Raw genomic sequence first — 16,791 nt, 5'->3', positions numbered from 1 at the left:
CACATGAAAACGTCAGGTGTGGCAGCATGGGCTTGCTACCCAGCACTGGGGAGACCCCGCCAGGAGGATCCCTTGGGCTTGCTAGCTTGGCCAGCCAGTCTAGCCAGTCAGGTCCAGATTCAGTGAGACCATTTCTAAACAAACAAGGCAGAGAGCAATTGAGGAAGAAACTGGAGGTCCTCTGTGTCTGTGTGTGTGTGTACAATCAGAAGATCCCGACTGGCAGCTGGACTTTAAGGAACTTGTATCTAATATCCTGTGTAGAACCTATCAAGTAGTGCTTCTTGGAAAGTATCACTGTGCTTCATAGGCTATAAAAATGTGGATAATAGGAATTCTCAATCATAGGGGATCATGGTGTAGGCCCAGTGCATATTAAACACTTGACTTTATATTTTGATAAGAGGGATACTGAAACCAAGGAGGGTAATGAATTCTATAGGGGAGCAGAGCTTCCTGTGATGGGGTGACAGGCTTTAATTGTAAATTCCCTTTTACTTTTGTTTGTCTGAGATAAGATCTCACTGTGTTGCCAACACACAGTGTCATCCTGCCTTAGCCTCCTAAGTGGTGAGCTTACAGGAATGTGGCACTGTGCTGGTTTTCCTTAGTCGATACAGTTGTGTACCTGTTTCTCAGATTCTACAAAGCCTGTTTCCTTGCCTTGCCTTGATTTAGGTAATAAATCTGCGTACTATCAGACCAATGGACATTGAAGCCATAGAAGCCAGTGTGATGAAGACAAACCATCTCGTGACTGTGGAAGGAGGCTGGCCACAATTTGGAGTAGGAGCTGAGATTTGTGCCAGAATTATGGAAGGTATTTCAAAGAACCTGGTTTTAGAACACAATCAAGCTGTACTTGACTGCCGACTTGTAAGAGATCAGAAGCTAGGGGTGACCAAGTGAATTTTCAACTTGTTAGTCTAGGGCTTTGTCTTTTGGGTAAATGTTTTTAAAAGTCAAGCCAAAAGTACAGTCCTGTACCTACGACTCATTCTCTTCCTGAGTCCCGAGTCTGCCTCTCAGCTGAGCCATCTCTTCCTTAGGCCCTGCATTCAACTTCCTTGATGCCCCTGCCGTTCGTGTCACTGGTGCTGATGTCCCTATGCCTTACGCAAAGGTCCTAGAAGACAACTCCATACCTCAGGTCAAAGACATCATCTTTGCAGTAAAGAAGACTTTGAACATCTAATTCGGACATCTAATGTAGTCGTTGAAATTTATTTAAAATACTTGTTGGGACTTCACCTGATGTGTACTTTGAGACTTACTAGTCATAAAGGTAACGCTGAAGTGACAGCGGGTGTCTGAACTGGTAAGAAGTTTAAATGTGCTTACGAGTGGAATGTTTCCCACTCCCTACCCTAGATGCTCTGCTTGCTTTGTCTGTTACCGTTTAAGTTAAATTTGCCCTTTTTCACTAGATGGGGCAAGATAAGAATGCCCCCACAGAAGATAACTTATATGTCTAAAAAGTATATTATCTACAGTTGCTGTTTAACTGTTTTGATAAGGAATAAAGGGGATTCCCACCAATGAAGTTTTGGAGTACTATTAAGAAATTAGTGTCAAGCTGGGTGATGGAGGCACATGCCTTTAGTGCCAGCACTCTGGAGTGAGCCTCAGGAGGCAGAGGCAGGTAGATCTCTGAGTTCAAAGCCAGCCTGGAGTACATTTTGAGTTCCAGGATAGCAAGGGCTACCCAGAGAAATCCTGCCTTGAAAAACTACATACATACATATATACGTATATTAGTGTCAAATAACTGATATGCTGTATATAAAAACTGTAGATTCTTTAGTTTTTTAGAGGATTTCAGTGTGTCTTTGGCTGGCCCAGAACTCAAGATCTCACAGATCTACCTGCCTCTGCCTCCAGAGAACTGGCATTAAGGCGTGTGACACCACACCTGGCCCAAATTGAAGCTTTTTATTTCCAGAGCAATGTTCTTAATAGCCAAGTGCTGTACTGCAGAACTCTGACTATTGCTTTTATTCCTATTCTGAAACTTTGCCCCAAACTGCAGAACTAAAACCAGAAGCACTTAGGCCCAGATTTCCATCAGAGACTGGTCAGTAGTTCACACTGCACACAGCCTCACAGCCTTTCTTTCTTTCCTTAAGGAAGGGGTCTCATTAGCCTCAGATTAATTATTTAGTAGAGGATAATGGCCCTCCTACCTGCATCTCCTAAGTGCTACAGACTCAAACCACCATGCTGAGTTGACACTGCGCTGGTGACAGGTCCAGGGCTTTCTGAGCGCCAGGCAAGCTGAGTTCTACCTTTACCTCAGTCTATGGATTCCTCACACCTAGTGAAGTTCCTTTTGATTTATGTCAGGATCTCTACAGGAGCATACTTTGTAACACTACACTTTGTTCTCCTCTGAAATACCTAGAAAAGCTACAACGTATTTTTGTGACATGATTTATTTTAATAAAAAATACAGCTGAACATATATCACAGATTACATGAAACTATACACAATAACATTCTTTCTGCATAGTAACCAACACTGATGTGTGTATTTGAATTTTAAAATGGATTTTTTATAATCCTTTAAAGTGCAATTTATTTAAAAGGTTTAAGCAAATCATAGGATAAAAGATTTCTGATAACAGTAATATCAAAAGATGCTGAAGTTGGATAAATCAAATCAGAAGTGATTACTATAGATGCCAAATTCACTTGTAATGTTGGCCCTCCCTCTACTCCAAACTGGATTTGATGGCTGAGGACTAAGACCACCCTTTATCTGTGGTTAATGTCCTGTCTGGCGCATTGTGGCTGTACAGATCCCGAGGTGCTGTTCTCAACACGGTGAACAGAGTTCAGTCCCCACTGAGCTGAGGGGCTGCCCCGTCTCCTCCCCCCGCATCCTGTGTGTAGGTAGGGAGAGTGGTGAGCCGCTGCCTCTCCCTCCGCAGTGTAACTGACAGGTCACAACGTTAGCATCTGAGGTGAGCTACCTAAGAACCAACCAAAAGATGCTGCAGAGGAATGAGCTATGAGAACACTGGGAAGGACGGAGTGACAAAGGCCAATTGCTGCTGTGACAGGATACTGTCATTGCTTTTGATTTTCTGTCATTTTTCTTTCGCTGGTGAAAATGATACCCATACAATGCTGCCCCTAAAGGAAGCCCAATAGCATCACAAGGAGCAAAATATTAAGGCAGCAGTGCTGGCCCCACTGTATTCTATTTGGAGAGCACTTCCCTCTTAAAGTCTCCTAACTGGAGTGTGTCTGGCTCTGCAAGGATTCACCCAGGGAAGGCCTTGAGGGAAGCTGTGGAAGAGCTCACCTAGGAAGAGGGACTTGGAAGGGTGGGACGGGACGGAGGGTTGAGCCTGCTCAGTGTTACCAAGAAGCATCAGCCGATCTTAGGAGCACTGTGGTCACAGGTTTGGGCTTTCCGCAAAGTTCCCTTTTGGAAATTCTGGATGGAACTGAGCAGGGCCCCACGGCTCACACCATTCACAGCCTGGGGCAGGAACGGAGCAGGCATCTCCGTGCCTGAGGTTGGTGAGGGACCTGCTGGTGGAGGTGGAGGTGGTGGAGGAGGTGGAGGTAATGCTGAAGACAGTCCTGCAGAAGAAAGAGGAGGTCAGGGTTACAGCTTTCTACCTGCCCTGGATGCTGCTACTCAGGCCAGGGCAGAATGAACTCTGTGGGGACTAAATGTTCTCAGGGTGTCTTCAAACACTGATTAAAAAATAAATAAATAAAATAAATAACTGGAAGCAACAAAGGTGGTGGCATAGGGTGGGGGATTTAATGGTTATTTCCTTTAAATGTGTCATGTGAGAATTGAATCAAGTATGTGAAACCACACAGGGACATCTCTCCCTAGAGTAGCTCTGACTCCATTTCCAGCTGTATGGCTTAGGTTGAGGTTGGCTCTGCCTACTGAGCTCACAGGTGGAACATATCTGCATGCAGAATTAGGCCAAGGGGACAAACAATCCATTTCCTCACATAGTATTTGAAGGAAGTGATTGGCTCAACTAGGCTAGCAAGCCCCAGGGATCCTCATACCCTGCCTACCCAGCTTTGGTCTTACAGGCATGTGCTATGCTCAGGTCCTCATGCTCGCATGGCTAGCATTTCATAGAGAAGCAGTCTCTCAGCACCACACAGCTGCATCTTCACTTGAAAAGCAGGTACTTGTAAAAGGGCCAGAGCATAAGTGAGAAAGAGACTTGAGGTTGACTATAAGGAGGTAAGCCATGATATGGAAAGCAGCAGAGACTGAGTAGCATCTATTGACCTGTTACAGAATGGTAAGCCACTCAGGCCTCCCCAGCCCCAGCCCCAAACAAGACAGGGTTTCTCTGTGTAGCCCTGGCTGTCCTGGAACTCACTCTGTAGACCAGGCTGGCCTCGAACTCAGAAATCTGCCTGCCTCTGCCTCCCAAGTGCTGGGATTAAAAGCATGTGCCACCACCACCGGGCACCACTCAGCATTCTTAACAGGGAGCCAGAGTGTTAAGTCCCTCAGAGTCTGGTGCGAATAATTCCCTGTGGTGCTGCATTAAAAAATATAAAGTGCTAATACCCGTCAGGAAGAATGTAGAGAAAAGGGCAGTCCCATTTTCAGGGGGAAGTAGTCTTTCAGGCACTATTCCCTTTTACCATAGCCTAACTTAACAGAATGAGTCACATCAAGTGTGTGCCCAACTTCTGGAACATCAGGGATCCTGGACAAAGGGAAACTGGGTATCTCAGACATCCTCAGCTTCCAGGAACATGTCTCCTTGCAACATAGTAAATATTTTTAAATGTTGTCAAGGGTTAGGAGCCTGCATCTTTATTTGCTGAGACCTCTAGCAATCCCCTTTATTTAGCAATTTGCCTTTCTTTGCTTTTTTTGATTTAAACTTAGTAAACTGTCCACTCCAAAGTAGTGTCCAGAACCATCACTGCTGTACTGGACTCTAATATGTGGCAGTTATGTACACTACTGTTCTCTCCTCTATCCCTCCCTGGCCTGCCCAGGAGATAGTCTGCTGGGTGGTTCCCACACTGCTATGAGCTGCAAAAATAACAGGCAAGACACTTTGTCCACTAAATGTGGATGAAGAATGAATGGTTCAAGGTCACTCAAGTAAGTGCCTCCTTTTCAGTAAGTGTGACAAGCAATGGCTAAAATCTCTTGATCCACAAAAACCACTTACCTTCCTTATATCTTTACCTAAGGCAGCTGAAATTAAAGAATTACAAATACATAGTCTCATGCTCTGTAATCATGGATTCTCAAATAATGATAATAAAGCAATACAAATAAAGATTAAGTACAGACAAATGAACAAAATGTAATTACTCAACAGTGAATGATGCTCAGCTTTTATGTGGAAGACATTCCTAGCTCTGTCAGAGTTATAGAGGAAGTTAACCTAAGAAGCCCAGGTAGAATGAGGGCAGAGACATTCTACTTAAGGCATTTGGGTAAAGCCAGTAGAATGCTGGGGTGGAGCAGGTTTCTCCTGAAGCTCTTGGAACTGAGTTTCTGGACTGACAGACCCCTGCCAGAGGAGGACACTCTTACCTTGTGAAGATGAGTGCCTAACACACCATGCACTATCTTAATGGCCAGAAAAAGGGTAGCAGACTGTCCAGGGTCAGTGCGGACCGGGAGCTACAGGCTTCCCCTCCTCTCTTTGGGGTCAGACCCCCTGGCTGAAGAACCACTGCAGGGTTAAGGCTCAAGAAGACAGGAGTGGACTGCAGCGGCACTGGGGCCTATTGCATGCCTGAAACTGACCATCCTGAGACTGGTTACTCTCCAGTCCAGGGTTCAGGAAGGCTCGAGACAGGCTCAGGGTCTTGAATTCATGGGTGAGAGTGGTAGTCTCAGCATACCACAGCTTGACTCTGGCCTCACAACCTTACAGGCACTACAAGAGTTTGGGAGTTAGGGGTGCTTTCAGTAAATGGATCTTCATTTTTCTAGGTGAAGGCTGAAACTGTCACTTAACAAACCCCTCGGGTATTAATATCAATATTGATATCAATATACCATCTGAAGTACTATGCTTGTATAATGAATGAAAGAATGAGCATCCTGATATTTGCTCACAAAGAGCTGGGCCAGCCTGTGCCTGTATAACTAACTGAAGAGGGGACTGTGTGAGAAGTGGAGCTGTTTAATCCAGTGGGAGGAGAGTAAATACCCTGATTCCTGCTCATAGGAAGCTGGACTAACCAGTCCCAAAGGGCCTGATATCCCATGAAGCCCATTTTTCCTTGTTAGACCTGTCAGAATTACGGCAGGTCTTGGTGCATACACTAAGACAAGGGTAGAACCACCAGATACTGGAAGCTGAGGGGAGGCCCTAAGAAATAGAAGGGCAGAACTGGAAGAGGTGGGAACCCACTGGGAGCTCATCTCTGAGCATAAGCCCCATCTAGTCATTGTCTTTGGCCATTTTAAGAGTCTGTTAGCTTCTTTTAAAGGTTAGTGAGTATAGGGTAGACCCATTAGCAGCAATGTCAGGAAAAGAAAAGGGGAAGGGACAGAACAAGCTGCCAATATGCCCTGTGAAAGACCTGAAACAAGTGCCTGATGCATGTACTCTCTGTACCTATACTCTACTCATCCCAGGGCACAGACGAGAGAAGAGCAAACCAACTCTGTTTGGTATATGACATCACAACTAGGATGAGGCACGTTCCTAGAAATACACCTACAATGACAACCAGGTTGGTCCTGAGTTCCCTAGCTCATGTTCTCTTAGACAAAAATCTCAATATTAGCTGATCTAATTTTCCCATAAGCCCCTCCACCAGAAACATTAAGAATGTGACAATCAGCCAAGGGCCGGAAAAAGGATGCACTCTAGTACACAAAGAGAAATTACGCAGTTTAGATCTTTGAAGGGTTGCTGTGCCAGGCACATTTGTAACACCTTTGTGCAAAGGACATTGAGTCACCTAGTCCTAATCCAAGTCTAGTAGTTTCTCCAGAAACTAAGCAGCTAGATCTAGTAGGGCAGCTGACTACTAGACCATACCAGACCCAGAAGAAACAGCAGTCACACAAGGACACAGCAAGTCTTCAGTTTTTGGGCCACCTTTGCCTTGGCCTTAGCAGATGAGAAGACTTACATCTTACTCAATAATTCCCAAGCATGAGTCAGAATTATTTTTTACCATCATTTACAAAAGCTTGGAAGTTATGCCAACACTCAACTGCCTGATACCACATGCTCTTCACCAGTGACTGGGAACCAATATTTCTGCAGCAGGACTTTAAGAGTAACAGTTTACAAAATTGCTCTCTGATGCCATTGATGCAATTAGGGCTCATACTTCCAAACTAAAACAGGACTGAAAGATGAAGATTTTAGAAGCTCATGAAGGAAATGAAATGAATACAGATGAAGTGACTCGGGGGACTTTTAAAGATGCTGTGTTTCACTGAAATGCCCCAACGAGGGAGTGTGATCTCTGTTCTTCCAGCTCTGTTCACCAGTGACACAAATGCATTGGGTCCAATCTCACACAGAAACACAGTATCTTTAAAGCTGGATACGTCAGCATAGTTTACTTTACCGAAAATTCACGTTCAAAGTGGTGCATGCTCTACTGTAGACAGCAGAGAGTAAAAGGAGAGAAAGACAGAGACAGAGAGATTATCATTACTATTATTACTATTATTATTCAGAGTTTAATGGCATTTAGCCAAATAGTAACAGTAAAATGTTAGTCTGAAATGTTTGTTAAATATTTTCACTGCAAAACTGGGGTACATTTGACCACAAAATACCTTGGTTTACAAACACGAACAGCAAATGAACAAGTCACTTTCTTCACACCTTTCTAGGCCAGCTAAATGCTACTTTTTTTTTTTTTTTTTTTACTTACAAGCATGACATGCACTCCTGAAGAGCAAAGAGGTTTTCTCTCTGAGTGTAGCAGAACAGATGCCAATGATCTGTTCTGCATCTTATCACCACGGATGGTTTATCAAGAGGCTAAGAAAAGGAGCTCACTCTTTTACCAAAAAAGCCTTGCCATGAATGTGTGTGTGTGTGTGTGTTTGTATATGTGTGTGTGTGGTGTGGTGTGTGTGTGTGTGTGTGTGTGTGTTTCTATATGTGTGTGTATGTGTGTGTGTGTGTGTGTGTGTGGTACAAGTGCCAGAGCACATTGTAGAGGTCAGTGAACAACTTGCAGAAGCCAGTTCTCTCCCGCCATGTGGGTTCTGGGGATACAACTCTGGTTGTCTGGTGTCAGGCTTGGCAGCGAGCACTTTTACCAACCCTGAGCAACCCCAGTGGCCCAAGGATCCTTTCCAAGGCCAGCTGCTTAGAAAGCTCTCTAGAGAAGACGACATCTGCAAGCCTTTCACTCCATACACCTAGGTGTGAGAGTCTAGAGAAGATGACAAATAACGATGGTTTGAAGAGATTTTACTTGGAAGAGAAAAGAGAAACCTGCAGAGGGTCTGAGCTGTGCTTTGACTCCTGGCTCTCATGCTTTTCATTTGTCTGGAACGTTTCTCTGAAAAGTACTCGTTGTTACACATGCTGACTGCCATGCTACAAGCTTCATCCCTTTATCATGCCTTCACCATTTTGAACTTATTTCCTCTGTTAATTAGAATTTTATCAGAAAACATTAATTAAAGTAAAAAATAAAATAAAATAAAAGCCAGCTTCTGAGACCAGAGCTGACTTGTTCAAGGTCACAGTTGGCAGCTGGCAGAGCTGGGAATGGACCTGAGTGTCCTGCCCTGCCTGAAGAGTCAGCTCCAGCAGAGCAGTATTTAACTGAAACAGGCCACAGAGACTCCCCAGAAAGCAAGCACTCAATGAGTGGGGAAAACGAACAGAGGCAGAAGCAAGTTCAAACCCTGGCTGTTGCAGCTGCATCACCTGTGACTTTGGCCAAGTTCTCAATGCTACTAGAGGCTCAGTTTTTCTCTAAAATGGAGCTAAACTGGAATCCACTCTCATTGGACAGGAAGAAAGTTGAGGATTAAATGAGACATGAGGAGCTGGAGAGATGGCTCAGTGGTTAAGAGGTCCTGAGTTCAATTCCCAGCGACTACATGGTGGCTCACAACCATCCAATGCCCTCTTTTGGTGTGTCTAAAGACAGCCACTGTGTACTCATATACATAAAATAAATAAATCTTTTTTTTAAAATAGATGGCTATTTCTTTTAAAAAATGAGAATACACATCACTTAGATGTGATTATCAAAATCAAGTTTCAGGTTTATTTAGTTTCTTTAACTCTCTTTTGCAAATCTACTTTTTCTAAAAAGCCAATGCAATAGTTTGAGGCCAACCTGGGCTACATGAGATTCCATCTTAATCCCCACCCCACAAGGCTTGGAGAGTTGGTTGAGAGGTTATGAATGCTTCCTACTCTTCCAGAGTATCTGAGTTCCATCTCTGGCACTTTTATGAGGAGGCTACTACCTGCCTGTAACCGCATAGGTTCCACAACTTCTACTGGCCTCCCCAGAATCCTCACAAGACACAAATGCACACACACATAAAAGGGAATAAAGGCAGAGTAGCCCTGTTGCCTGTTCCTCCAAATTCCGAGACAGTGAATATTTATATGTGTGCAAACTGGGACATTTGAAAACACTCAGCTCTATGAATATAGAGAATGAATGTTCCTTGTAACACATGGCATAAGGTGTATTGAGATAAAGGAATTTTAAAGCTGGCTGTCTTTATAAGTTCTCACTAAAAACTAAAAAAGCATCAAAAAATGAAAACAAGAACAAAATACCAGGGCCTTACTGCAGAGTATGAGAGAATGCCACTCTACCAGTGCATTTGCCACCAGACTCGGGGAACCAGCGTTAGCCCCAACAATTTACCATTGATCTCAAACTGTCCCAAAGGAGGCAGCCGCAGAGAGGGTCTCAGCTGCTAGACCAGGCTCACACTAGTAAGATCTCTTCAGTTAGATATGTCTGCCACCTCTGCCAAATCCTAAATGCAGCTAAACAAGACCCTATCTGGTTACCATGGTCACCTAAAACAAGCCATCAGAAGCCCCATGGCTCAACTCAACTGGCCAACACCGGGCTGCTGCTGTCCCTCCTACAGGGCCTGACCTAGCTGCCTTACAAGGCTTGAAAATCATGCCCCTCACCTCGCCCAGGAGAAGCCCTGAAAATGGAGTGTGCTTCTTCCTCCCACAGTTAGGTCTGCTAGTGACTCTGCTGAGTGATGGGATTAAAGAAGAAAATATTAGCAGGCCTTAGAGAAATTTTTGTCTGCTTGAACTGTGCCTGACAATTTAGAACTCCTGAGGCATGGGACATCAGTTGGAGCCTGTCTGCCTCTGTCTGTAACCCAGGCTACAGAGTTACTGGTAAACTCCAGGCCACCTGTAAGCATATCTTGAATACATGTTAGGTGAGCAGACCTCCTGTGTTTACCTGGCTTAGCACCAGGCAAATGCTCTGAGATTCATTACAAGTAACAGCCAGTAGAGGTCAGAGTGTGGTCTTTGGGGTGAATAATTCTGTAATTTTGTCAGCAAAGTCATTAAAGGAACAAAGGAGATGCTACTTTGACTCAGAAGCCTCTCCTGACAGCCACTGCGCCTGAGCTTCAAAATGTGTTCCCCTCAGTTCACAGTACTGCTCCCTGCCACCCCACTGTCCTCAGATGGAACCTTTCCCATACTGACTGGGTGCTACAGAAACTTGCAGTTTTCTTCTCTCATTCTCAGGGTTACCTCAGTCTCTGTAAAGCTGCTATCATCACTCCCATCTAGAGAAAGAGACCTGGAAGTTCCCCTCGAAGGGTCCCTAGACTATGAAGGAAGCAGGGCATCTAAAGGTGAGACTGGGAGAGAACTCCCACTCATACAGTGAGGTGCTCTGCACACTAAGCAGGCATCTCCCTGGTAACCAGGATGGAAGTCTCAGAACCTTCTCCACTTCCTCAGCACATGCAAATGATAGGGAATTACACCATGGTATATGGAAAATGGCTCACAATAGGAAAGCAGTACATTTCCAGAAACGTCTGCTTAGCCCAAACAGTCAATCTCCAGATGAGAGTTCTGTCTATTTGGAAGCTCCTTGTAAAGTCTGCTGAGAAAGTCAGAACAAGAGAATCATCCCCATGACCTGGCATTTTGCTACATAAAACTGACCCCTTCCCTAGAACTTTCTACAGTAAGCAAGGACAGAGTCAATCAGACCGAGCCCTCTTGCATTCACCGCAGGAAGCTTCGCTAGAGTCATTTAAAGGCAGCCACTTTAAAACTCTCCGAGGTTCCTGGGCAATGCCATAAGCATTAAAGTGTATGGTACTGTCAGCTCAGAGCAACCCTGCCAAAGATCTCCCTCTCATACAGCTGGAAGAACTCTTCCGAGGACAGCAGCAAACTGAATGGGAGACTCAGCATCTTAGACACTGAGGAGGAGGAGGAGCAGAAACGCTGCCCCTCCTTTTTATTAGTTTACAAATGATGGAAAAAGGATCTTAGTTCAAAGAGGAGAGACATGAGACACAATTCCAGAACTGGTGCTTTTGTAGGTACTCCCAAAGACAACTCTTGGTCAGCTTTTTTTTTCTTCCCCCCAAAAATCCTCACAGTGTCTGATTTAGTTCACAGGTGGAACAAAAGTTAGTGACTACCCAGATAATTATGTGCTTTAGAGGAGGGACAGAGAACAAATGGTTATCAGGAAATTTATTGGTAGGAATATTTTACTCTGCGCTAGATATCTCATCAGCTCTAACATGACAAACCTACAGCAGGAAGACCGGAAGACTAAACTGTGGTAGGACAAAGGCCAGGACAACAGTTTATTTTTCTGCCCTAAGACAAGCTCTGACCCAATGAGCCTTGCAAGAGGCTTTTCAGCAAACAGAAATCGTATGCTAGAGAGAACCAGGGGTCCTGAAAGCAGCCTTCCCCCAAGTGCTGAGCTTGGGAATCAAGCCTCTAGATGACACGTTTTGATTTGCAGGTGTCCCTCTGGGGAAGACAGGTGGGGTCTAACTCCTAAAATGCTTGGGCCAAGGCAAGTCCACCTGCCCCGTTGATGGAGAGAGACGTTACACCTTACTAACCTGCTGTGGAGGGTGGAGTTGGAGATGATGGGGATGTGAGAGGTGAGCTGGCTCCAGATCCTGCTAAAAGAAACAGAGAAATCCTCATGGGGCCCCAAGGCAGACATTTAAACTTGGCATGAGCAGAAAGTCAGCACTGTAGAAAAATCTGTAATCAGCCCATCGTGTGGAGCTTGTGGGACCATGTGATGAAGGACAGAAATTAGGAATTAGACTAGTGGTGACAGGTTTTCACTCTAGTGCAGGGTGTACTTCCTTCATCAGGCCACTCAGGTTTATTGACCAATGAGGACCGGGTAGCATACACACTGGTTGTAGTCTCTCTCCTGAACCAATCCCATCCTTGGACCAATGACTACGGTCACAGCAGCCTGTGCAAGCCTCTCCCAAGAGCACCTTGAAGCATTTATGCACACACCCTTTCTCCTTCCCTCCCTCCCTCCCTCTATCCATTCGTTGGTTCCCTGTAGCCTTCTCAATGATTTTTCTGTTTATCCATTCGTTTGTTCCCTGTAGCCTCCTCAACGATTATTCTGTCTCAGCCTCTCAAGTACTGGGACCACTGGCACACATTGCCACATCTGACGCTTTCTTTGAGACAGTCTTTCTATGTAGCTCTGGCTGTCCTGGAATTCACTCTGTAGACAAGGCTGGCCTCAAACTCTGAAATCCACCTGCCTCTGGCTCCTAAGTGCTGGGATTAAAGGTGTGCGCTACTACGCCCACTTAGGTTTTACTCACTCAACCATTGTGAATCAGCATCTCCTTAGGATAAGCAGACACCTTGTCGGTTCAGTTAAAGAGGCTCAGGCCCAAGCCTGGGGATTCTCTCGACCTTTTCTTAATGAAATTCAGCAAACACCCTCATTTTGGGTAAAAACCATAAGCAAAACCTAAAATCCCCACAACTTGAAAAAATCCCTAGAAAATATGCCCCAGCCCAAGGAATTAGCCCTGCAGCAGAAGCCTCTTATGTGGAACCAGGAAGGCATAGCCCTCTGGAGAGGACAGCCTGGGCCCCTGAACTGCACCAGGAGAGGGCTGTTGTCATGCAGCACTGAGCAGCCACCACCAGCTCTGAGGGTAGGGCTCTACCATCACTCCACTAATGACTCAGAGGATTCGTCTGTCCCTGTGGACACACTGGTGATGGGTCCTAACTAAACCACAGCTGTCAAAATACTTCCTCAGCTCTGTACAACAGGAGGGCTGATCACTGACAGATCTTCAAGACAGAAAACTGAACTTGTGATTCTAGACCGGTTGGTAACTGCATTTCTACCAATAACCAGTTCTTGTCTTTCCTAAACTCCTGAGGTATCTTGGGTAGGATTTTTGTTTTTGTTTTTGTTTTGTTTTTTTTCAGACAGGTTTCATGTGTCTTAGATTAGCTTATACTTGCTATGTGGTTAAAGACAACCCTGACACCCTGATCCTCCTGTTTGCATAAGTGCTCTCTGCAAGCACATGCCACCATACCCACTTCACTGTATTAGAGGAATGGAAGCAGGGCCTTGTGCATGTTGGGTGAGCATTCTATCAACTAAACTACATCCCTACCCCACTCCTGGATTCCGCTGATGACCCCTCCTGCTGCATGTGGAGAACAGCAGGCATAATCTTGGGAAAAGAAAGAGTAGAGTAGGCCTTCTCTGCTTCACCAAGAACCAGCTGCTTAACCAGAGTCACTAGTGTATGGATGTGCTGGCTGGAGACTGCATCTCCCCACCATGGACACTGACTAGCCCCTGCTCATCCTATAAACCAGGAAGCAAATGCATTCCCAAATGTGAAATCATATGCCAGTCACAGCAGCTTCCACTCCCCAAGCATGCGTTGTCCTCACTGGGACCTCCTTTCCCCCAACACTGTGCCTAACTCAAACCTAGGATTCTGTGACAGTGTCATCATCCTCATCCTATTCCTAGAGCTTTAGCACTCGCATTCCAATCTTCAGTATTACCTACACCTCCTGCATTCTCGGCTTCAGAGAGTCTAGCCTTCAAGGTACAGCTCAATTTGCTAGTGTACCTCTCAGTATGTCCTCTAGTGTGGGCAAACATCTGAATTGACCAAGGAAAATGAGGTATGACCTATGATTGATTCATCCAATCATCCATCCATCCATCCCACCCAGTCTCACTACAGTGTCCAGGCTTGTCTTCAGTTCCTGTGCTTAAAGAATCTGCCTCAGGAGCCGGGCATGGTGGCGCACACCTATAATCCCAGCACTCGGGAGGCAGAGGCAAGCAGATTTCTGGGTTCGAGGCCAGCCTGGTCTACAAAGTGAGTTCCAGGACAGCCAGGGCTATAGAGAAATCCTGTCTCAAAAAAAAAAAAAAAAAGAATCTGCCTCAGCCGTGAGTAGCTGGGACTACAAGCATATACTGCTGTGCCCAGCCCTCCCACGTTTAGACTTCTACTTCTTCACCTGTCTGTCCTCTCTCCGGTGTTTTAGAGATGAATGGGCTTCCCCCAATCCTGACATGGACAGTGGGGCTGTCAATGCTCCCCTGTGGCCCTTCTCCATCACCCTCTTCTTTGCATATATTTAGCTTCTCCCTTTCTGATGGGTCCTTCATCTCTTTAAAGGATAATCAGCTTCACTTTAGTCTCCCTTTCCCATTCCCTGTCAGGATGAAACTGCCTGGGTTACTGAAACCTCCCTACTCTACAATGAACTGTACTTCACAGATTCATAAGCAGATCACTCAGTTTGACCTTCAATCTGGTCCAAAGGAATATACATTAGGCTCAAAGTCAGTATGGCCAGCAGAGAGAGGGGCAGCGGAGAATGACTGTAAAGACTATCAGAGTCCTGATCATGACTGAGAGAATGACTCAAAAGAGGTACTGTGACACTCATACACCCACACGCAACCCTCCGCCCCACCCCACCACAGAGTCTATTTCTCAGCCCACCGAGGGAACACATCCTTCAACCACATGGGTTCTAGATTTAGGCTAATTTCCATGTACACAGAAGGGCCTGATTTTGTTCCATGTCAAATGCTCCTGTCTTTGACAGATGGAGTCTAGCCATCAGTGGAGAGGTGGGAATATGAGTGTTGTCACAATTCTTCCCAGGGGACAGAGTTTTCTAATCTCCGCTCTCGTCACCGCACTGATCCATCAAATCTCCATACCACCTACAGAGTCCTGAACTGCACCTCTGGGGGCTGGGCCCACGGCAACATCTAACCAGTTACCTGAGTTATTGGAGTTACTGTGCTTCACTGGCTGCTCCTCACTGTTTTCGACAGCAGATCGTTTTGACTTCTTTAAAAATAAAAGAAGGGTGGGTGGTAAGCAAAGAAAAAGCACTCTGAGCTGAGAGTTTAAAAAAACTCCAGACATACAGTTTCACTAGCTGTGAAAAATGGCATATTCAGCTTCATAACCTAAGGCACAGAAGCCACAGCCAAAGGAGAAAATAAAACCAAGATGCTGACTTACTACCCACCCTGACCGTTTCCTCCCATTGCCTTCTGCCAGCGAACTCTATGCTACTGACATGTGTGTGCGTGTGCATGTGTGTGTGCAACACTCCACTAAAAACATAATCTTCTACAAACAGGAGCAGGGCAGACTGGGGCAAAGGCTGCAGGACCCAACTGGTGGGAGGCGGTGTATATGCATGTTAAGTTCCAAACCCGTTGTCATCCAGAAATGCTTTTAGCTTCCAAGATAAAACTGTGTCAATAAGTGTGCACCATCAGCCTTAGAATTTTCTCCTCGTGCAGTCAAGGATTTAAAAGAGAACACAGGGACAAAGACTTACCTTTCGAGCTAAGATCTTTCTCCTTTTCCTTTCTTCCTCAGACCCATGGTGAGACTGGGCTCTCGTTAGTCTCCGATGCTGGTGAATCTTTAAGAGAGCACAGTCCGCAACAAGTGTAAACCAAGTCTACCCAAAGCAGGCTCCCAGGGAGACTTCTGTGTGTTTGTCCACAGTGAGCTCTTAGGATAAATAAGGTCTTTCCTGGCCTGCTTGTAGCTCAGGTCTGGCTCTCTGGAAGAAGGGCATGCTGAGTGACGGTGACCCTTCTCACTTTCCCAATTTCTTCCTGCCATTGATCTTTACAGCAGAATGTGACCCATGAGTGCTGCTAACCGCCCGCCCCACCAGTGAGACCTCATCATGAAGGATGGTCACACCAGTGCGTGTGCTTGTTCAACACAGACTGAGCAGACTGAAGGCAGAACTGTGAGACACTGTTCTGTGCCACAGAACTTAGCCCCAAATCTGGTTAAGAGCAAGTAGGCACGGAATGGGTATGTAGGTGAACGTCCAAAGTCAATCACTGTGAATGGGTCACTGAGTGATCACAGGGGATGCGGGGCAACTGCCAGCTTACCTGCTTCTGTTCCTCGGTGAGTCTCTTCTCTATACATTCCTTGGCAATTCGCAGGGCCTCTTTTAATTTTGTGGGAATCTGAAGGGAGAATCAGTACATGAGCTACTGAGTGAAGTAGTTGGAGTCTCCTGAGTTCTCAACACATGCTGCAGCAGCCGTCATCACATGGGAGGTCCTCCAGTTAAAACCATGCTCCATGTACACCAGCTACCCTCTCCTTGCCAGCACTTTCAGACAACAGATCATAAACTTAAAGGGTAGACACACTATGTTTCAAGTAATTCAAGGGTTCCAGAATTGCCAAAGCAGTCTCAAAGAACAAACACAGCATCAAAACCTATTATCACACGACCTCCCAAAACATCATTT

At 45.5% G+C, this 16,791-nt stretch overlaps 2 protein-coding genes across 11 annotated transcripts in view; one reads left to right on the top strand and one right to left on the bottom strand.

The window, feature by feature from the left end:
• Pdhb (pyruvate dehydrogenase E1 beta subunit) overlaps nucleotides 1-1,543 on the top strand; it is a 7,754-nt gene extending 6,211 nt beyond the window's left edge. Inside the window, exons 9-10 of the mRNA XM_021181368.2 lie at nucleotides 679-820; nucleotides 1,050-1,543. Coding sequence (XP_021037027.1) covers nucleotides 679-820; nucleotides 1,050-1,195 — 288 coding nt within the window. The 3' untranslated portion in view covers nucleotides 1,196-1,543. The remainder of the gene's footprint in view (nucleotides 1-678; nucleotides 821-1,049) is intronic.
• Nucleotides 1,544-2,416: 873 nt separating this feature from the next.
• Nucleotides 2,417-16,791, bottom strand: part of Pxk (PX domain containing serine/threonine kinase like) — a 65,705-nt gene continuing 51,330 nt past the window's right edge. For 2 of the 10 annotated variants that reach the window (XM_021181478.2, XM_021181481.2), the window contains exons 14-18: nucleotides 16,423-16,500; nucleotides 15,846-15,932; nucleotides 15,274-15,343; nucleotides 12,065-12,127; nucleotides 2,417-3,591 (exon numbers count right to left, since the gene is read on the bottom strand). In XM_021181478.2, coding sequence (XP_021037137.1) covers nucleotides 3,377-3,591; nucleotides 12,065-12,127; nucleotides 15,274-15,343; nucleotides 15,846-15,932; nucleotides 16,423-16,500 — 513 coding nt within the window. In that variant the 3' untranslated portion in view covers nucleotides 2,417-3,376. Of the gene's footprint in view, nucleotides 3,592-5,180; nucleotides 5,207-6,022; nucleotides 6,026-7,557; nucleotides 7,591-7,802; nucleotides 7,834-10,124; nucleotides 10,195-12,060; nucleotides 12,128-15,273; nucleotides 15,344-15,845; nucleotides 15,933-16,422; nucleotides 16,501-16,791 lie in introns of all 10 variants that reach the window. The other 8 variants (XM_021181482.2, XM_021181483.2, XM_029468673.1 and 5 more) reach the window with 8 other exon arrangements.

The sequence above is a fragment of the Mus caroli genome, chromosome 14 (genome assembly GCF_900094665.2).
Source record: "Mus caroli chromosome 14, CAROLI_EIJ_v1.1, whole genome shotgun sequence".
Classification (NCBI taxonomy): Eukaryota; Metazoa; Chordata; class Mammalia; order Rodentia; family Muridae; genus Mus; species Mus caroli.
Note: the sequence above shows the minus strand (reverse complement) of the source record. Positions and strands in the feature narration are given on the sequence as shown.